The sequence below is a fragment of the Lissotriton vulgaris genome, chromosome 3_1 (genome assembly GCF_964263255.1).
Source record: "Lissotriton vulgaris chromosome 3_1, aLisVul1.2, whole genome shotgun sequence".
Classification (NCBI taxonomy): domain Eukaryota; kingdom Metazoa; phylum Chordata; class Amphibia; order Caudata; family Salamandridae; genus Lissotriton; species Lissotriton vulgaris.
In genome coordinates, this window is record NC_141689.1 from 980,860,684 (window position 1) to 980,883,035 (window position 22,352).

General features: G+C 50.7%; 1 protein-coding gene across 4 annotated transcripts in view; it reads right to left on the reverse strand.

Annotated features, from left to right (window-relative positions):
- VPS13A (vacuolar protein sorting 13 homolog A) overlaps positions 1–22,352 on the reverse strand; it is a 2,146,181-nt gene that overhangs the window by 2,041,638 nt on the left and 82,191 nt on the right. For all 4 annotated transcript variants that reach the window (XM_086961343.1, XM_086961342.1, XM_086961345.1 and 1 more), the window contains exon 3: positions 15,350–15,392. In XM_086961343.1, coding sequence (XP_086817469.1) covers positions 15,350–15,392 — 43 coding nt within the window. The remainder of the gene's footprint in view (positions 1–15,349; positions 15,393–22,352) is intronic.

The following is a 22,352-nucleotide window of genomic DNA, read 5'->3' on the forward strand; positions in this document are numbered from 1 at the left end:
GGCTTTTAAACCCCGCCCGCTCTACACCCATATTTTATTTCTGTGTGGGTCACTATCCTTTGTAAACGTTGGCTTCTGAGTTATTAGGGTTGTTAATCCATCCTTGGTACAGCCTTGTTTGCATTTGTAACCTCCCATGGCTAATGGCCCTTTTACTTCTATTGCGACACAGTATGTCTTATTTAGTCCGTAAGCACTATTTTCTTTAATGAGTTTCTCCTACTGCAGGCAGGACGAGCTTTCTTTACATTCAGCGCGCAATACGTGCTTTCACTTTTAGGCAGCTCCAGACAATGGCGACTGCTTCTTTGAAGTAAAACAGGTATCACATTTACAAGAGTTTGAGCTATTGCCATTGTAAATGACAATAGCTTAAACTCTCGCTAATGCGAGACCTATTGCGTTGCAAATTCTTGTTATTATTACCACAGGGCCCCTGATCCCATTATGGGATTGAAACCCAAAAGCAACACTTTATGATCAATACACACTGAATAGGATACTGCGCGGCTACCTTATTATGTTTTTCACATTCATCCTAGTGTATTGAACCAAGTTCACCTGTGTCGCCAGGGGTAGGAGAAGCACCCTTTGTAGAGTTACGCCAAAGTCATAACATGCGCAACAGACTGTTTCAACTTCAACACAGTATACAAAAGGCATTTACAATGGTGTTGAATGCTAAAAAGGCCTTCAAAAAGGTGCCTTGGGCAAACTTGGGGCATTTTTGTGAAATTTCATGTTTGGTGATGACCTTTCATGTATGTGCATGGGCTTAGATTCTCCAAGCCTTTTTTCCTGGGTAAAGAAATTAGTGACATTTCCATCTTATCCTTGCTGCTATTATTGTTGGCGGCTGAACCATTGCTTGATTCCTACAAACTTATTTCAAAGATAAAAGACATATCAATAGCTCCCAACTTTTGAGCTAGCAGCCAATGTAGATGACAATTTAATGATCACATAGAAAGCACATTCTGTCATCCTAGTGCTATTAGCAACAACAAATCAATACACTTTTTTCTGTTTTTTTCTGTTCCTCTTTTCCTTCTCTCAATGTTACAAGGTGTAACAAAGAAAATAAAACCAAGAAACTAAACAACAAGGATCTTACCTTTCTCAATTATTTCAGAAATAAGGGGTACAAACCTCCACCCTCTACCTAAAACTTACTTTTTACAATGGTTTTTGGGTGTAGCCATTTGTGAGGCACGTACCAGCATCATATTGGATCACTATTAGGATAGCATGCCTCCCAGACATACCAACACCCTGGCCTTCCTACATTAATAGGTTATCTTATAACACATACTAAGGGCTAATGTTTGATTGGAGGAGGTAGAAATGTCACGTTTGGACTTAAATTAAATGTAATTTTAAATCCTGTTTCATGGTAAAGTAGGATTTTAGATCACAATCCTGAAAATGCCACTTTTAGAAAATGTGCAATTTTATGCCGTACACTTTCTGAAGCCTTCTAGAAGTTCCAAGCTGACAGTGCCTGTTAATTTCTCCCCCAATCAGGAATGTGTATTGAGCCCAGACAGTGAACAATAGGGCATGGTCCAGCTGGGAGAGGGGCATCCTGCCAGGATTGGAGGGGCAGAGCTGTTCCCTGCCCCACTTGCATTTCTAAGGGCTGCCTCCAGCACACTCACAAAGGAACTTGACACCAGCCTATTGTCATCCTAGCCCACTTTAAGCATTGACAGAGAAGGAAAGGAACTTTCCAAAACCAGATGTGGTGAGTGGACTACAAGTTTCCCCCACTTCTAAGAGTCGGCACCCGGTATAAACATTGGACCTCCAGAGCCACTCATCAGTACACTCCCGGACCTGTGAACATTACAGAAGGGGGACTGTCTTGTCCCCCAGAGGACTGCCCTGCTGCCTGAGGCCTGTCATGTTCTTCAGAGGAGAGCCTGCTACTTGAGGCCTGCCTTGCTCTCCACAGGACTGCCCTACTCTCTGCGAAGGAAGAGTGGTCCTACTCCCTTCATCCCAGGCTTACCTGAGTGACTCCAACTCAGTTGGCTGACCCTCTGTTTTGCGCAACAGGGACACAACAAGCTCCAAAGGTCCCCTTACAAATGCCCTGCTGCAACTGGCCCAGCCTGGACCTGCCTGAGCCCTGTTGAAGTGAGTTCCGGATTCCCAAGAGGTGCCTCTCCAGGTTCTGGACCCTTGGCTGGGATCAGTTGAGCTCCTCCTGTGAAATCGTGAAGTTTTAAACGGCGCGCCAAATGTTGAGAAGGTAACGTTTCGGTAGAACTAACCTGGTCCCTGTATCTAGCCCACACTCAACTGTGTCAACCTGAATTAATGACTTTGTCCGAGGCTAAAGGAAACAGATACCCACAGTTAGCTCCCTCTGCTTCTTGGAACTATTTTTACTTAAACCTTTTAAATTGCATATCTAAGGTGCTACTGATTAGATTTAATTAGTTTTGGTCTCAATTTATTTATTACATTTTACTATATTGTTCACGTTATTGCTGTTTGTGTGCTGCATAAATACTTAACAAAGTGCTTCAAAGTTATGTTTGACTGCTTTAGTGCCAAACTACCACAGGGTTAAGCACAGGTTAATTTTGTGACTTTGGTGGTTCACCCTGACGAGGATGTGGTTGCTGTTTGAGAAGGGTTGCCCCATTTTCAATCCAAAATACAATTTCTTACAAGTTTCCTAAGTAATGGGCTCTAATTTAAAAAATATCTCTAATCCACGTGTATGATTGATAAGTGGGCACTGTATTTTATCTCGAGCATTTGAGTGCTGTATCCACTAGTGACCACACAGAAACTGGTGATGGCCATGTACACGATAGTCCCAAAAAAGTAATATATTGATGGGACAGTAATAACTGTATTTATTTATTACTTCATCAAAATTTTCAGATCCAAAGCAACCACAAAGTTCAAAGAGGTTGAGTGGGACCTGTCACCATAAGTATGTGGATTTTGTAAACACAAGTCTGAGTGTGGGCTAGAGTACTTAGGTATTGAGCCATTTAGAGGGCTGAATCATAGATCTGGGTACATGACATAGATTCTGACTTTAAGGGGCAGTGAGGCAAGAAATAGGTCAACTCAAAAACATCTTGGGACTTAGCGGATAATTTCTTCCTTTTAAATTCTTTACTTCTTTTGACCCTTATCGTGGAGAAGGACTAAATTACAATTGAATATCCTTTCCCCAGGTAATTTTATGTAAAAAAAAAAAAACTGCCAATCTATAAATAAAAACTCTGGGGTACATCAACACCTTGAGTTCCTGGATCAAGAAAAGTTCTCCGTAAAGAGCTCCTTTTGAACCTCACCCAACATGGAACAGGACCAGATGAGGAAGCATGCCACCTTGGTGGGTGAGGGTTTCTACATCCTAGAAAGGATATTCTTAGGACCACTAACATTAGGTGGTAAAGGCGTAAAAGTACATGTTGTTGTTGTATGTACTTTATTCGATATAAAATATTATAAAAGCATGAGCAAGATTTTTTTAAGAATGAGAGATTCAACAATTCATACAACAGTTAACAATTTAAAAGATTTGATTAAAAAGTCCGTTAAAAAAGAGAAATTTATACACTATATACAATAAAAACAGATCTCATTTACATTTGGCATATAAACAGCATTTTGTCCCTAAAGGTGCTAACTTTTACTGAGCTTTAAACGTATCAGCCAGACGTTGCCCAAGTATTTTGCTACCGCACAGATCATGCTAAGGGAGGAGGTATCTGATTTAAACATGCGTAGTGCTGCCCTATAGTCAGTAAACCCCAAGTTTTTGCATATAGGTTTCAACCATTTCCTCCTGGCAGCTCTATAAGCGGGACATGCGAAGAGGAAATGGGGAAGCGATTCTGATGGTGCTTGGCAACCTGGGCAGCTCACAGAAGCCAAGCTATGATTCCTCCAACCCGCTACTAATTCATTAATTGGGAGTATTCCTAGCCTGAACTTCGTGTATAGCAATCTATCACGGGGAGATTGTATAAAATTAAAATAGTGCTCAAATTTAGCAACCGGCATATGCTCTAAAAACTGTTCAGTGAGGGTCCCCCCAGTTGGGTTTTTGTGCCTCCACCCTTTTCACCCAATCCCAGTATGCCTTCTTAATAATTTGCTTGGCTGGCGCGGTCTGGGTTGCCCAAGCCTCTCCGAACCCGATTTCTGTTACCAACTGCTTTAATTTACCGATCCACTTGATCTTGTTCCCGGAGTCTAGATGGATAATCTCACTCAGTGCAGCCGCGTAGTTGGCCAGTTCGGGAGTCCTTCTTAGGCGCACCCAGAACAACAGTGGACGTAATCTAGCAATATTTGTGAAGGACTGCTTTCCAAGGTCTCTACGGAGCGGAGTCAGAGGGGTAGATAGAGGAAGAGATACCAGACCTCTGAAAAACTTATTCTCTGATCTCTCTAGCTCACAAACATCCTCGAATCCCCATAACTCCGACCCGTAGAGTGCCGAAGGCAGTGCCTTGCCATCATAGACCACGAGAGCCGGGCCTACTGGTCTACTAGATGAGAGCGGCTGTTATCTTAGAATGGCTCCCATTACCATTCTGTGGTTAAGGAGCATCTTGGCTAAATGGGTATTCCACTTCATTTGATTATTCATCCTGATCCCCAAATAGTCAAAAGACTCTACAGTTTCCAAGGGGATACCATTCAGGTTGATACTGTTCTTGAAGCGTTTAGAAGGGGAGAATGTCATCAATTTCGTTTTGTCGGTGTTGATCATTAGGCCCCGTAAATTACAAAAGTGGCTAAACCTATCTAACAATTTTTGTAGGCCGGAGGGTGTTTTTGAGACCAGTAATGTATCATCTACGAAAAGGAGGGTGGGGGTTTTCTCCCCTGCCAGGGTTGGGGCATCAGATGGAACCTCTCTCAAATGGTCTACCACCCCATTTACAAAGAGAGAGAACAAAGTTGGAGCCAAAACGCAACCCTGGCGCACCCCCACCCTTCCCGTTAGCTGGCCTTGATTGCCCCACCTAATTCTAGCGTAGTTCCCCTCATGGAGACGCTTAGTAAAGTCAAGAATCATGGGAGGGATCCCCAGGTCAAACAAAACTTGCCATAGCTTGGCCCGGGGGACCAGATCGAATGCGGTTTTGAGATCGATAAAAGCCAGATATAGGCTACCCTTTCCAATGGTTACCACTTTCCAGTGTAGGGTGCAGAATTTGAACACTTGATCTATTGTCCTTACTTTTTTCCTGAATCCCGCCTGAAAATGTGAGAGGACATTGGCTTCGTCCATCCAAGACCCTATATTTTTGTTAGGAGGACCCTGCCAACCACTTTTTGTGTTACGTCGATTAAGCTAATCGGCCTATAGTAGGCAGGATCCTGCCTTTTTGTATATCGTAACCACCTCTGCCCCTTTCCAGGAGTCCGGGACGGGGTGGCCTCTGGATATCAGGTTCATTATGAGGAGTATGAAGTCCGCCCACACTTTAACCTCGCGCAAGAGTAAATCACCAGGAAGGCCGTCAGGACCCGCCACCTTTCCTGTGGCTAGCCCAGCTATAGCAGATGAAACCTCGTTGAGCTCAAAGGGCTCGTCTAAATTAGCCCCCTCAAGCAGGTAGTCTGGAATGGAATCCCCGGCAGTTGCTGGGATAGATCCGTTAGACCCTGCCGAGGTTGTTTCGGCATCACAATACAGGGCAAGGAAATGGGCATGCCATTCATGTACCGTAATAGGATTAGGAATCAGATCGGATCCCTTCCGACTGCCTTTATTTAGTATTTCCCAGAATACTGCAGAATCTTTTAGTAGAGAGGCCACTTTGAGTTCCTGCCAGTGGTCTTCTTCCCAATTGCGTTTAGCTAGCTCGACTGCCCTAGCGTACTCTTTTCGTGCTAGTCTAACCAGAGGAGGATTGTTCCTTTTTAAAGCCAAGGAGAGGCTCTGCCTTTTTTCCCTGCAAACGTCGGAGTACCACAGGTTAGAAGGCCTGGGAAGCTGTTTATTATAAGTACTCTGATTGCTAGGGTCCGGGGTGGCGAAGAACTCTCCCAGACTGTCGATCGTCTTTTGATAGAATTGGGGAAGTGGAGAGGGCTCAGTGGTCTCTGTAGCAACACTGATCACCTCAAGCTCAGTTGCTTTCTGCTCAATGAGCTCTCTAATATTAGCCAATTTTCCCTCCTGATAAGCGACTTTAGGCCATTTAAGGCGGCGGTTACAGTGGGAGGGGACTACCTCTTTTGTCAGCGTCCTCACCAGATTTGCGGACTTGGAGATCGTCCAGTTATTTCTTAATTGCATACAGAGTGGATTGTGGTCACTATCCTGGGATGGTTTCACCTCCATATCCAGTAAATCTCCCCAAAGTCGGATATCAAGAAAAATATAATCAAGCCGCGATGGGCAGCTCGGCCTATTGTATGTGTTAGCCCCTTTTGGATCGGAACGTGTTCGTCCATTAGCAGCTCTCAAATTGAACTCCACAGAAATGGCATTCAATTGTATGGCTCGTTGTGTCCACTTTTTAATTGGGGAGACTAAGCAATGGGATGTCAAATTTGCTGTCCTGCTCCCCAGTACCGAGCACATCCTCCTCGCTAAGCGGTTCGAATGTGCAATTAAAATCTCCCGCCACTATAATGGCAGAATTAGGGGGTATGGTGGGCAATTCAGATTCAAGAGCTGTTAGAATAGCTGATTGAACATTCCCAGGTAACCCTCTAAGATACACATTAAATATCTCCAAGTTAGGGCTACTTGGGGGACCATTCACCGTTAGATGTAAGATGTCTTTGGATGGTGTAGTGTGCATAGTAGTAACCCAGTTTAAGGAAATACTGAACCAGATATGGAGACCCCCAGAAGGACGGCCCCTCCCCGTACTTAGAGCTGGGATAAAATATGTTGCGAACCCAGATTTATGTAGGGGAACCAGACTCCAAGTCTCTTGGAACAAGCAGATATCTTGTTTATCAATAAAATTGTTCCATTCGGGGAGAAGCATTTTTTTTTCTAACCCTGCGATATTCCACGAAAGGAGACAGATTGAACCTGCATTACTTCCTTCCCCAATGTATGGATCATTCGATCACCCACCCACAAATCTGCAAGTTCCTAGACCATTAGAGCAGGCAGGCTCGTCCTCCCAAGCCCCATCAAATGCTTCCTGACGGGGATCCATAATTAGGAGCTCGTTTAGTCAATCAACTGAGCCTAGGCCAAACTCTGTCCCCTCCGCCCCTGATGACCATTGTGAGGTGCAACAGAACTGAATTGCGGAATGCCCTGGGGGGGGAAGAGTACGGAATTCAAGTTCCACCAGATTTTTAGCAATGACAGTGCTGAATAACTGTATCTCTATACAGTCTGTCTGAGAACTTCCTAGGCTAACCCTTCTTACTTTTGCCAGGTCCTCTTTAATCACTGACCTACAGCCCCTGACATGTCTAGTCCAATGTATCACTTTATTTTTAAGCGAATCACTACTCTCATAGTTTTGATTACTTACAAGTCTTGGAACCTTGGTCATATAGATCTTCGGAAGGGGGTATTTCCCATATGTGTACCTGGTCTTAAGTGGCTGCCCTGCCTGACCTTCCCTCGTCGGGGCGCCGCTACGGACATTTCCTGTGGGGGGGCTGATTTTCTGCTACTACTCGCCTGTTACCTAAAGTTAAATCTCGGTTGCACCAGGGATTAAAATTAGGTTTACCAGGACAATTAGACCTTTCAGGGGGTGTCTGAGAAGTGATCTTGTGCCCTAATGCTGGCCTCAACCCTACTCCCTCAGTGACCCCCACCCTGGGCCTATTGATAGCACTACAGGGCGTGTGGAGTGTAGAAAAAGCCGCAGTAGTAGGGGGTCTATGCCCACGGCTAGAATCGAGTAAAGGAGGGGGAGCAGGAGAATTAATTCGACTAAGCCTAAGAACATCTACCTTCTTGCTCAGAGAGGCTAATTCCCTTTCGAGAAATCCTACTCTTTGGAATCAAACATTTTATTGTGCGGCCAATACTCATTGTACACAGCCCAGCTGCCTACATCAACTTGCCGGCAGGACGTAATCAGGTAGGTGTCGTACACAGCGTCCGGACCTACAACCCGGAGGTCAGTCCCGCGTAACTGAAGCAGTAGGTACCCCCACCGGATGCACTTAGTCCGCAGTTTTATAGAGGAAGAGTCCAACAAAACCAAGAAAAACAGTACAAGCAACCCCATTATCCATTCACCCCGCCCCACTTCCCCAGCCCGCCCCACCCCGCCCGGCCTCCCCCACCCCACTCCGCATCAGACATAAACAGGACCCCACTCGACAAAAGCACATCCCTTTCTCGGCCTCGCAAGACCGAAGAGTTCATGGGTTTGGTATGGCGCCCACCGGGTCCAAGGGTATAAGTTGTAATATTTGCAGGTACTTCGGACATGTGACTTCCCTAAGGTCTTTGGACAGAAGCTGCAAAAATAGAGCCTAGAGAGCCGCATATTCTGACCCCCTACCATCAACACTCAAAGAAAGACGCTCCATAGCCAGGGCATGCCATAGGCGCATCAACCAATCACGTACGTCCGGCACCTCTGGGGAGCCCCATCGCGCCAGCAACACCTGCCTCGCCGCCAAGAACGCCAGCGCAAGTTGTCGCCCAGTCAATGTGCGCAGAGGAAAGCAGTTAGGGTGAGGCAAACCAAGCAGGGTGTGTTCGGGAAGTTGGGGTATTGTAATCTGAAACGCACTGTTCAACTCATCGAGCACCGTCGTCCAATAACGCTCTAATTTCGGGCATCGCCACAGCAAGTGGAGGAGGTTCCCGGACATCCCGCAGCCTCTCCAGCAGAGACCTGATATTGCCGTATCCCATTGTGCGACGCGGGCAGGGGTGTAGTACCAGTATGTCGCCGTTTTATATGCCGATTCAGCGCCAGCCGTATTAGCGGTCGTATGGTGTGCACGGTAGAACACCTGTTCCCATTCTTTATTCGAGAGGGGGCGCCCCAGCTCCATTTCCCATCGTACTTGTGCTTTTGTGCGTTGTTTCCGAGGACATCTCAAGATCATAGCATACAATTCGGAAATAAGACTCCGGTCATCTTTTTTACGAATGAGGCAGCGCTCGAATGCTGTGAGAGGCCGCGACATGAGGGCCGCGTTGGCCGGGCGGGTTATCCAGTGCGCCACTTGCGCATAGGAAAACACATCCTCTGCCTCTAATGGGAAGTATTCCGTTCGCAGCACAGGGAAGGGGATCAAACCCTCCAGGTCAAAGAGCATGCCCACCCTCTTACATCCCTTCTCCCTCCATCGATGGAAGACCGGCAATGCACGCCCGGGGGGAAAATCAGGGTTGTCGACAATCGGCGTCATCGGCGAGGGGAAGGAAGTCCACCCCTTGCGAATCGCCAGCTGATCCCAGGCCTTTAGCGTCGGAGTGGTCACCGGTGAGGAGTATAATCCCCACGATCTATCTTTGCGTGGCAACCAAAGCTCTCTCCATATACTGCATCCTGCCACCGTTTGATCCATGAAAAGCCCGTGTTTACTGGACATGGGTCTATTCCACTCCAGTACATACGGTAAGCAGTAGGCCTGGAAGTAGGCCGAGAGGTGTGGGAAGCCTAAGCCGCCTGCCACCTTCGGGGATGTAGTCGTTGTGAACATGGCCCGGGGACGTTTATTGCCCCAGAAGAACTTCTTCAGTAAACCCTGAAGCTTCTTCAGGGCACCTTTCGGCGGCGACAGGGGCAGCATCTGGAATACGTACAGAATTCTAGGAAGGAGGGTCATCTTAATAGCTGCCAACCTACCGAACCAGGCCAAGTTGAGGAGGGACCAATCCGATATGGATTTAGAGGTCTGCTCAATCAACCTAGTGTAGTTCAGAGAGAGCGTCTTAGTCAATGACGAGGCCAGCTGAATACCCAGATATGTGATGTCAGACGGGGCCCAACTGAAATCGAAATCTCTCTGCAGATCTTGCACATCAGCAGGCGGAACAGATATATTCAGAATGTGTGATTTAGAGAAATTAACTCTAAATCCCGTGGCCCTGTGAAAGGCTGGATCTCCGCTGAAAGGTGTCGTAAGGAGGAGGCGGGACGTTGTAGCGCCAAGATGACGTCGTCCGCATACAGACTTATTTTGTGCTCATCGTCCGCTCCAAAACGTGTACCTGTGATATCGGGATGGGACCTGACTCGTTGGGCGAACGGCTCCATATAGAACGCAAATAGGAGCGGCGAGAGGGGGCACCCCTGCCGCGTCCCCCGGGCAATGGCGAAGGGCGCCGACCTACAGCCATTGACTCTAACCACCGCTTTGGGAGCTGCATAGAGACACTGAACCCAGAGCAAGAAGTTGTTACCAAACCCGTAGGTCCTCAGCACCTGGAAGAGGAAACCCCAGCTCACACGATCGAGGGCTTTCTCCGCATCGATGGACAGTAGAAAAGCCTGCGCCTTCGACCGGTGAACTATGTCCAGCAGATGTAGCAGCCTCTTGGAGTTGTCACCACCTTGCCGGGTGGGAATAAAACCAGATTGGTCAGGGTCAATTACTCCGTCCAGGAGGGGGCTAAGCCGCGCAGCAAGGATTCCCGCGAATAGTTTAGCATCTATATTAAGGAGCGAGATCGGCCTATAAGAGCGACAATCAGCAGGATCCTTGCCTGGCTTGAGTATGGCTGTGATGGCCGCATCAGACATAGTAGGGGTGACCGAGCCCGTGACGAGAAAAGAATTAAAGAGGCGAGTTAAGAAAGGCGCCAACTCTCTACAGAAGGTTTTATAAAATATGGCTGAGAAGCCGTGAGGCCCGGGGGATTTGGCCAATTTAAGTAGGGAGATGGCCGAGATGACCTCCTCTACACGGATCTCCGCTTCTAGCTCCTCCACTGCATTAGGGAATAGTGGCGTAAAACCAGCCGAGTCAAGATAGGTGTTTATATCTGCTGGCGTTTGCTCCTCTCCTGTATACAATGTCTGGTAAAATTGACGGAAAGAGTCGACGATCTCCGCGTCAGTGGAGTGAGACGTCCCCTGGCCATCCCGAATCGCAGTAATAGCAGAAGCTTGGGCTCGCGCACGCAAGCGATGTGCTAGCATCCTGCCTCCCTTGTCTCCACTCAGGTAGAATTTGTGACGCAAGCGCAGCAGCGCATGTTCTGCCCTGTCTAGGTCCAGATGTTTGAGCATGCGCCTCTTCATCTCAAGCTCTCTCCACACTCGACGCGCCCCGTCCTCTTATGTACAGCCTCGAGTCCCCGCACTTCACCCTCCAGCTTCCCTCGTTTTTCCTTACGTAATTTAGCATACGTGCCTGCAAGCGCAATAAAGTCCCCCCTGACCACAAGCTTTAGGGCTTCCCATATGGACGCCACCGCCGTGTCTCCAACCATGTTTTCAGCTAGATAATGTATGATAGTGTCCCTGATCTTCGTAACTACAGAGTCAGCGTGCAGCATAGAGTCTCGAAGTCGCCATCCCGTCGAGGGGGGACGTGGGCTGCCCAAGGTAATCATTACTGATAGAGGCGCATGGTCGGAGAGAGAACGGGGAGCAATGTCGGCATCCGAGAGGTGCGGCAGAAGCGCCGGCATGGCAAGGAAGTGGTCAAGACGTGCATACGTCTTGTGCGCAGCGGAGTAGTAAGTGTAGTCACGCTCTTGTGGGTGTTGCACCCGCCACACGTCATGGAGTCCACCGTCTGCCAGCCATTGCTTCCCCTCTTTGGACCATGCACCGGAGTGATACGCCCTATGTTCAAATCGGTCCAGTCCCTCGTCCATGACCAGGTTAAAATCCCCACCTATCAAGAGGAGCGCATCAGGGGAAGCGAGCACCTGCGCTAAGGCCATGCACAAGAACGGCTCTTGTTGAGTATTCGGGACATACAGAGAATCATATGGTGAAGATCGTGTCCCCCCACTGCACTCGCACCGCCAAAAACCTCCCTCTAATATCTACTAGCTGTGCCAGCACTTTGCATCTCGTTCGCGCGCTAAACAGCAAGGCTACCCCATTTTTCTTGGCAGGGCCCGAGGACCACAACTGCAGCGGGTAACGCCTGTCGCGTATGCGCCGTTCATCCTTAGGGAGGAGCTGCAAGAAGGCAGACATCCCCTCCCCCATTCTCAAGCAGGGAGAGAACTGCTGAACGCTTCACAGGATTGTTGAGCCCACGAACATTGAGGCTCACCACCTTCAGTTCTTTAATCATCATCCCACAATCAAATTAGGAACTCTATCACTGCAGGCTCTCTCCTGGGTGTGCCGCAAGCCCCCTGCCATCCAGCCAGAAACCCTCCCACCGCTAGCACGGGACAGCTCAGAATAGACTCCTCCATGGTCCCCCAGCGTCTGATGCGGAGCCCCCCCTCCCCTACCCCCCTCCCACTCTGAACACCCCCCACCCATTCACCGCCCAACCCCAACAAAACAAAGCAGAATAAAAAAAGGTGATAGTAACATACGAATGTTCGTAACACAAGTTTGTACCCTTGCCCTCAAGGGCAAGGGTAGGTGGTCCCAATCTTCAACCCTCCAACTCCCGATGCGGGACTCACTCACGCAGTTGGACATAAAGTTCAAGATGTACCTGTAGGGGCTAGTCCCCTCCGACGCCATCAATTCGCCCTCCCAGGACCTCACGGTACCTCTGCATTACCGTCCGCCGCTGCTTCCGTCACGAGGGCCACAGAGGCTACCGCAGCCCCCCTCTCCTGGAGGCGCGCCAAGGGGTCAGGTCCCTTCGTCGTGCCAGACCCGCCAACCTTCTGCCATTCCGAAGAACACCGCCGCCGTCTTGGAGCCTCGCTCGCATCCCCCTTCTTGGGCACTTGCTGGTCCATGCCCAAGAGCTCCATGGCAGTTGTAAGTGAGTGAACTTGGACCAGTTTGTTCTGCCAGCGGAAGATAAGTCGGAACGGGTGACCCCAGGCATAAGCAATGTTGAGATCCCTCAGGTGGGCGGTCACCGGTTTGAATTCCCTCCGCTTCTGTAATGTCGATGCCGCCAAATCCTGAATAAGCAAGGGATGATGATCTCGGAACTGCAGGGACTTCGTGTTGCGGGTCCTTCTGAGGATTCTCTCTTTCAGTTGAAAATCATGTACGCAGACAAGGATGTCGGGTGGCGGGGCCTTCGGCCCCCGCGGCAATCCCACGCGGTGCACTCTGTCCATAAGTATCTCCTGCACTTCCTCATCACCCAGAACCTGCTTAAACAGGGCCTCCACGTACTCCGGCAAGTCTGATCCCTCACCTTTCCACGGTACTGCACGAATTCTTATATTGTTTCGACGGAATCGGTTTTCTAAGTCCTCAGCGTGGACCTGAAGGTCAAGATTCTGTTCCGTCAGCCTTCTGAAATCTTGTTGGAGCTGGTGTATGTCCTCTGCTGCTCCCAGATCGTGCTCTTCCAGTGTTGTAATGCGCTCCCCCACTCCATCTACGTCTCTCCGGACCTCTCGCAGGTCCGACGCCAGTTGAGAGCGGAGCTCCGCAATGTCCTCCTTAATTGCCGTGAATAGCTCCACCATAAAGGCCTTGGTGGCAGGTTCCTCCGCCGTTCCCTGCCGCGGTGACTTGTCGGCCACCGGCGACTCAGTTTGCGCCGTGCTCTTCGGCGGTCCGTCCTTCCCGGGTTGGTCTTTTTTCAAGCGGGCCGCCGCCATGCCGACCCACCTCGACCTCCGCTGCTAACAGACGCTGAGTGGAAGGGCGCTAAGGGATTCCTCCGCGTGGCAGGGAGGCGCCGCCGAATTGTCAACACCAGCAGGAGAGACCAACTTCAGTCTCCCAATACCTTTGTGCGTCACGTAGCCGCCGAGCCGCTGCTCCGACTCACCACTCTGCACTGCCACCAGGTTAGATATTCCAGGCCGTCAATGCAGGGCCCGCGTATGGGCGAGGCGTTAAGCTGGGCCTTGAGCTAGGGACACCACGTGGGGAGACGGGCCGCTCCCGTCTCCAAACGCCTCTCAAGCGCCGTCCACCAGTCACCCACTGCTCACCCTTACTGACAGCAGGTCCGCCGCCTCCCTCCTCCTCTCACCTCCAGGGAACACTCCAGGCAGGCCTCAGAAGGTCGTCGCGTGCAGGCCGCAGACCGCGCTCGCTCGCGGTTCCTTCCGGATAGGTCCAATGCTGTTTGGAGGGTCGTGCTTGGTGCCCACACCCTGCCTTCATCTCGGTCGAGTCGGGCCCCTGCCCCTCAAGCCTCACCTCCACAATGCACTCCTGACAACCGGGCTTCTGCTCCTTACTGTCGGTACTCCGCGGGAGGGGCCGGGGTGCAGCAGTCCAAGCAATGAGGGTAGGCCCGCAAGGCCCCTGAATCCCCGGCCTCCAGTAGGTAGCCCCGCCGCACCTCCGTGCACCCGGGTCCCGCAGCCGGCTCTGGCCAGTCCCGCTCTCCAATCAGTGGCCGGCCGTCATCAGCGAGGCCCCCTGGGCGTCCGGCTCAATTCCCTGCTAATCCCGGGGAGTCAGTCCTGTCCCTCAGAGCGGCCGCGTCGCTCCCTATATCAGCTTATGGCTCCCTCTTGTGTGTCTTACTCTAATGTGTTAATGCTGCATGAGTTAGCACATAAAATGCAGACCTACTGGCTTTGCCAATGCTTGCTTTTGTTCCTGCTGCAATGTGGCTTCCTCCACGTACCAAACTTTAAAGCTAGGCGCTGGCACAACCAAAAGATACATTATTTGGAACTCTCAGATTGCTCTATCCCTAAAAACTGGTAATTTAAAGGACCAAAAACTAAAGTGATCATTTAATGTACACTTCTGGCCATCAGAATGTTAGGAACAGTTTTAGACCGAAACAAGGTGCCTCTAACTCAAAAACACCACGTTGGTTTTTAACGCACTCTAACCTGGTGTCCGAGAGTGCTTCAAAAGGTCGACTTCTATTGGCATCCATCAATTTATCTAATTGTTCATACAACTCCCGATGCATTAAAAAGAGCCCGACAACTGTATTAACACTAAAAGTCACTCAATGTGGAATTCACATTCTCACCACCCCATGCAGACTCAAACTCCTGATTTTATTCTGGGGTTGTTATGACAACTAGCAAGTGATATCGTGCGCCAACTTCTTGCACCCATAGTGCATTGCTGTTTTTAACTCTACAGGATGCACTTAAGATCACCCCGAAATGTCCTTATTTGCCACTCTACATCGTCATCGCCTTCATTATATTAAAGCTCGTTATGTCGCTGAGCCTACTTGATAGAAACCCTACTGATGGGAAGGGAAGGGTCAATATTCACATATCCTGAGGTTATCGAACCTCCTTTTAAATATTTTATTTTTTGCAAAATGCACGAAAACTCTTGTCAAAGGTTTTTTTTAAAAGAAATCTTACCTATGTGGCCTGCTTTGACTTTAAATGGCACATCCAGCTGACTCTGAAAAAAAGATAAATATATGCTTTTGAGTTTTACATGCAACTATAGCAAAAAGCAAATCGAATCATCATCACAAATGTCTAGCATATTTAGTGTCCTTGAAACGTTACTTCTGGAAACAAATCACTTCTGGCACTGTGACATTGTAGAAAATTGGTCACTTACTTTAATAGTTCCTGTTTAATGGTAAGTACAGAAACAATGTTATTTGCTTTAATTCGTTGTAATGACCCATGTGTACAAGTCAGTCATAAGATACACACGGCGCGGGGTGGGTGAGGGGGGGGGGGTGAAGGATCCTGGTGAGAAGACAAGCACATACAGTTTTCTGCACAGAGTGCATAATTCAGCTCTCGCTCCCCTTGCTGACTCTGCACCCTCAGCCCCTTCAAGGTACAGGTGATACCTCATCTGGAAGCACTCATGGACGTAGGGCATCGACCCTTTAACCCAATCTGCAGGTTTCTCTCCCCCAACAGCCTGGTTGGAAGCAGACACATCAGCCATCGATGGAAGTTAAGACCTCTGCTTGTCTGATATCGGGTTAGACTTATCTTGGACTAGAGGGAAATGTATCCATTAGACCCCTTACGCACTGTTCAGGTCTTTCGCTGCACAGTTATTCCTCCTCATAATTTCCTAGGGGGTGCGAGGAGAACTGCGACCACTCTAGTAGTGCACTATATTTCAGAGATTTGAAACCTAGCTAGAGAGAAATATTAGAATTGTGCACAAAAAAACAACAAGCACTGACAGACAATAGGTCTCACCTTTGGTACCTTGTAAGTATGTAGCCATGCAGCACATTATCATGGGTGCTGCAACATCGACTAATACTTTACGGGCCACTGGTGGACGGGGGTAGAGGGGAGGCAGGGGAGGCGCGGAGGGGTCAGGGTTAGATACTACACCTTTAAATCCACTAGGGTAAGAGATTGACAAAGAGTTCACACCAAGAATAACTCAAAAAGATATTAATGCTCAAGTATACCATTTATCTATGCCTCTATTGAATGGTCAAGAAACACAAGCCACAATTAGACTTTTAGTTAATGAAATCATTTAGTACAAGTAGTCAAACAACATCAATAAATACAGGTGAATAAACAATTGCTGATTACCTAGGGAATAAGAGAGAGAGAAAACATGGCAAATATCAAGTTCAGCATTTAGTTTCTACAAACCAACTATGCAGTGAAGAAACAGGTAAGGAGTCACTGATTTGAGTGCCGAAGAGTTATACCTGCACACTTTCCCAGCCGGTAAAGTACAGGTTGAGTCCATTTGATAGTTTAGTCCAATATAGGATAGGCATAGGTAATCAAAGTTCAATCCGATAGCATGCCAGGCAGGGATAATTGCAAATGATAGCCAGCCCCGACTCCTCCTCCATGGGGGCAATTGTACTTCCTAAAGTTCTCAGTTTACGCCCACAAAGTATCATTTCAGTAGTATATCATGGTTTCTATTGGTTGTCCACAGTGGGCTGCTCATGGTGTGATCAATATTTCACTAAGAGATCCGGAAACATTAAGTAATCCTTTTGTCGAACCATCAATTTCAACAACTGTATACTTTGCATCCTCTCCTCTGAAGTATGAAAATGTTTGTTCACTGTCTGCCAGTTCCCAGACGCTCTCTCTGGGTTTGCAATTGTATTGATGCACAATTACTTACCTTCGGTAACGATATATCTGTAAAAAACAATAGTTAGTATTAGATTCCTTACCTTAGAATATCCCCAGGCGTCAGACTGGATCCGGAAAATTTTGTGTAGCAATACCCCTGCGCGTCGGTAGGCGTCGTCTGCGGCTCCGCGTCCAGCGTCGGGATGACGTTGGAGTACTTAGACGCCGCCCTCACGCGCTGACCTCAGTTCCTATACACAGCTTTTCCGCGCCAGAAACGCAGAGCCATGATAAAAACCAACACTGGTTTCATGAAAACTAGGGCCCTGAAAGGGGGATGACATTAACCCGAGATATCGGTTCGCAGAACGGGGAGAATGGGTGAGGCGGTAAGGAACCTAATACTAACTACTGTTTCTTACAGATATATCGTTACCGAAGGTAAGTAACTTGTGCATCTGAAAGAAACAGGTTAGTATTAGATTCCTTACCTTAGAATAGATACCCCAGCAATACCAACCCCGGTGGTGGGTCTGCGAACTAATGATCACACCAGAAAGTCCTGGAGAACGGAACGGTCGAAAAAGCCTTCTCTCCGGACTTGGCTGTCCAGGCAGTAGTGTCTTGAGAACGTGTGCAGCGAGGCCCAGGTAGCTGCCTGAGAGAGGTCCTGCAAGGGGACTCCCCGACTCAGGGCAGTAGTAGCCGCCGTGGCCCGAGTAGAATGGGCACGTAGCCCCACAGGAGGGTCCTTTCTAGCCAGAGAGTAACAAGTCTTGATGCACAAGACGACCCATCGAGAAATGGTCCGTTTGTGCACCACCCGTCCCTTCTTAGCGCCCACGTAACCAACAAAGAGTTGGTCATCCACCCGGAACTGGCGCGTGCATTCCAGATAGAATGAGCGCGCACGTTTTGGGTCCAGACGGTGGAGCCGCTCTTCCTCTTTCGAAGGATGCGGAAGCGGAAAGAAGGTGGGCATGGTGATGGGCTGCTCGATGTGGAAGGCTGCGACTACCTCGGGCAGGAAAGAGGGACGCGCCCGCAACACAACTTTGTCCGGATGGACAGAAAGGAAAGGAGGTTGAGAAGAAAGAACCTGGAGCTCACTCACTCTCCTGGCAGAGGTGATGGCAACCAGGAATGCAGTCTTAAGAGTAAGGAGACGACGAGGACAGTTATGAAGTGGCTCGAAGGTAGCGCACATCAGATAAAGTCAGAACAAGGTTCAAGTCCCACTGAGGCATCACGAAAGGAACAGGAGGGAACATATGAGTGATGCCTTTCAAAAACCTATTTACAACTGGGGACTTGAACAAAGAGGGCAAATCAGGGAGCCTTAAGAAGGCGGACATGGCAGAGAGGTAGCCCTTTAGAGTGCACAGAGCAGAGCCCTGCTGGGCAAGAGAAAGAAGAAAGAGGAGAACCTCTGAAAGAGGGGCAGAAAGGGGATCCACAGGCTTTGCTGTGCACCATGCCACAAATTTGTTCCACCTGCAGACGTATACCGATTTTGTGGCGGGACGCCTGGCTGCCTGAATCATATTACAGACTTCAGGAGGCATGTCAAATGGCCTCAACTGCCGCCGCTTAATCTCCACGCATGTAAGTGGAGACTGGACAGGTTCGGGTGGAGGACCGTCCCCTGCTGCTGTGACAGAAGGTCCTCCTGAAGAGGCAGACGAATCGGGGGATTGACAGACATGCGGAGTAGCTCGGGATACCAGTATCTTTGTGCCCAGTCCGGAGCCACAAGGATGACTTGGGCCGGTCGCGTCTGATCTTCTTCAGCACTCTGGGCAGAAGTGGTATAGAAGGAAAGGCGTACAACAGACCGCACTCCACTTGCGACGAAAAGCGTCTCCGAGCAAGTGCCGCCTTGGAAATTCCGACGCACAGAACTGATGACATTGCGCGTTCTCTTCTGTGGCGAATAGATCTAACCAAGGCTCTCCCCACTGCTGAAAGAGGCCTTGCGCCACGTCCGAGTTCCGACGCCATTCGTGATCCTTCATGCACCGACGGATGAGTTTGTCCGCCCTGGCGTTCAAGGAACCTGCCAGGTGTTGAACCACCAGGGTCACGCTCGGATGTTTAAGCCACTGCCAGAGGCGCAGAGCCTCCTGGCATAGGGTCCACAACCCCACCCCACCCTGTTTGTTGCAGTACCACATGGCAGTGGTGTTGTCCGTGAACACCTGCACTACACTCCCCCGGACTGAGGGGAGGAATGCCTTCAGTGCAAGTCGGATCGCCCGCAGCTCCAGAAGGTTTATGTGGAGCCGGGACTCCGCCGGAGACCAGAGGCCTCTGATCTCCGCCTCTCCCATGTGGCCACCCCAGTCTTGGAGGGACGCGTCCGTCACAACAACGTGCTCCGGTTGGGGTAGGGAGAGGGACCCGCCGCTGACCCAATCGCGGTCCGTGAGCCACCACTGCAACTGTCTTGCAGTGCCCTGCGAGATCAAGACATGGTCGGACAAGTTGCCCTACTGCTGGGCCCACTGAAACTTCAGGTCCCACTGCAGAACCCGCATCCGCCACCTGGCGTGATGCACCAGAAGGATGCAGGAGGCCATCAGCCCCAGAAGCCACAGCGTCAACCTGACCGACTCAGGATAGCGGATGAAAGATCGGAATTAGAGCCTGAATATCCCGAACCCGCTGTTCGGGAGGATAAACCCGAAACTGCGCTGAGTCTAGAACCGGTCCGATGAAGAGGAGCTTTTGAGAGGGACACAGGTGTGACTTCGGCACATTGATAGAGAACCCCAGCAAGTGCAGGAGGTCGGCCGTAGTCTGGAGGTGGCTGACGACTGTCTGGGGCTAGCCCGCCTTCAACAACCAGTCGTCGAGTTAGGGAAAGACTTAAACCCCTAACCTGCGCAGATAACCTGCGACCACCGCCATCACTTTCGTGAACACCCGTGGGGCGCTGATAAGGCCAAAGGGGAGCACAGTAAACGGAAAGTGCTTGTGGCCTACCGTGAACCGCAGGTAGCGCCGGTGGGCCGGCAGGATGGAGATATGAAAATATGTGTCCTGCAAGTCCAACGCTACCATCCAGTCTCCCGGGTCCAGGGCAGCTAAGACCTGAGCCAAAGTCAGCATTTTGAACTTCTCCTTCCGGAGGAAGCCGTTGACGTTCCTTTGGTCTAAGATATGGCGTAGGCCCCCTTTGCCCTTCTTGGGAACCAGAAAGTAGTGGGAGTAACAACCACGTCCTACTTCTGGCACAGAAACTCTCTCTTGCAGAAATTGCAAGTGATCCCCCGACACACGGTGGTACTGCGGTGGCATGGCTGGAGGGGTCGCCTCGAAGGGGAGGGAGTAGCCCCTTTAGACGATTTGCAGCACCCACCTGTCCGATGCGATGATGTGCCAGTGGAGGAGGTGATGGCGAACTCTGCCCCCCACTGGCGTTAAATGGGCCTGAAAGCTCGGACTAGGACGGCTTTGAGGCGGATGCTGCGGGGGTGGAGGTGTACTGGCCGCGCCGTTGTCACCTGTTACCGCCGCAACGGTAACCACGTCCGCCACCGCGCTGAATGTTAGTCTGCGGCCCGTGGCGGGCAGGACGTGTGGGAGCACCCCTTCCGTGGCCACGAAAGGAGCGGTGGGCAGAAGATTGCGGACGCGTGGCCGACAGGCACAAGGATTTGGCCTTGCCACCAAAGAGGTGGCTGCCATCAAACGGCATGTCCATAAGGGTGTTTTGGACATAGGGCGAAAGGTTAGCGGACTTCAGCCAGGCGTGGCGGCGAACCGCCACAGACGTGGAAATCGCTCTTCCTAGCGAGTCCGTGGTATCCAGTCCACATCGTATAGAGTACCGCGCTGCGTCTCTTCCCTCCACGAGGTCTTGAGTGAGCTTCGCCCGGGCTCCCTCCGGGCACCCAGGCAGCACAGCCGCAACCGTATCCCACAAAGAGTGGGTATAACGGCCCAAGAGGCAGGCAGTGTTGACCGACCGCAACCCCAAACTAAGGGAGGAGAACATCTTCTTTCCGAACTGTTCATACCTCTTGGATTTCCGATCTGGTGGTGCCGTCGGGAATGCGGATTGGGAAGTAGAGGCCTGGATAATCAGGCTCTCGGGGGTGGGGTGGGTGGACAAGAAACTAGGGTTGCCCGGGGGCTGGGCGGTGGCGCCTAGCGACGGTACTATCTACAGGGGGACCTGTAGTGGGTCTGGACCAAGTGCCCAACAGGACGTCCGTGAGAGACTCATTAAACGGCAGTAGAGGCTCTGGGGAGCTTGCCTGCGGTTTAAGGACCTCTGTGAGGATGTTGGACCTCACTGTTGTGACAGGGAGCTCAAGAGCCAAGGCATTGGCTGCCCTCATCAGCACCACACTATAAGCAGCCCCCTCCTCCGTAGCCACGGTAGGAGGGGAGACAAAACCAGTGTCTGTGGAGGTATCCAGGCCACTGGCTTCCCCTAGTTCATGTGTCCAGTACTGAAATGACTGGCACTCACGTGCCAGGGGGTCCTCAGACCCCCCCAGTCCCCCACGTCGTCCATGTCCTGAAATTCAGGTGTAAAGGATGGACCCAGATCCTCGAAGTACTCTGCTTCGGCTGGCGCCGAATGCGGAGTCTATCCACGCCGCTCCGATGCCGGATCCGGACTGAGGGGTAGACCAGGGACGGAGTCTTGCGGGGACGACGCCGGGGATGACACCCTAGGGGCCGACGCTGGCGTGGTGGTAAGGTCCACCAGCTGCAACCCGGTTCCGGCGTCGGGACCGAAGTCGCCGACGGCGCCGAAGCACCCGACGGCGCCGGGGCCGAAGCACCCGGCCCGCTTGGTCTCCCAGTCGGGGCCGCTTGACCCGAAGGCGCGGCGGAACCCAACGGAGAAGAGAGCGACCTCATGGCCATGAGGAAGGCATCGATCTCCTCCGGCGTCACGTTCTGCCCAGGGACCGGCAGGTATGGAGTAGCCTGCGGCTCCGGCGGAGCCGCGTGGGCGGTGTCACCCGAACCCTCGGCCGCGTCGTGCGAGCGTCTGGGGGGAGTCACAAGAGCGATGTCACCTCTTCGACTTCTTGTGCCTTTTACCTGAGGACTTGGAGCCCGACGAGTGGTGTAGACCCAACGAGTGGTGTAGACTAGCCGAGCTGTGATGATTCGGGCACCGCGACCGGTCCCTCGACCTCCTTCCGGACCGGGACCTCGAGCGGCAGGGGGCCGACTGCCGGAGCTCGAGGCGCTTACGGGACCGCTCCCGCCTAGCCTTCGACGTCAAGGCCCGACAGTCGGAGCACGACTTGTCATCGTGGTCGTGCCCCAGGCAATGTAGGCACCGGCAATGGGAGTCGGTAAGCAA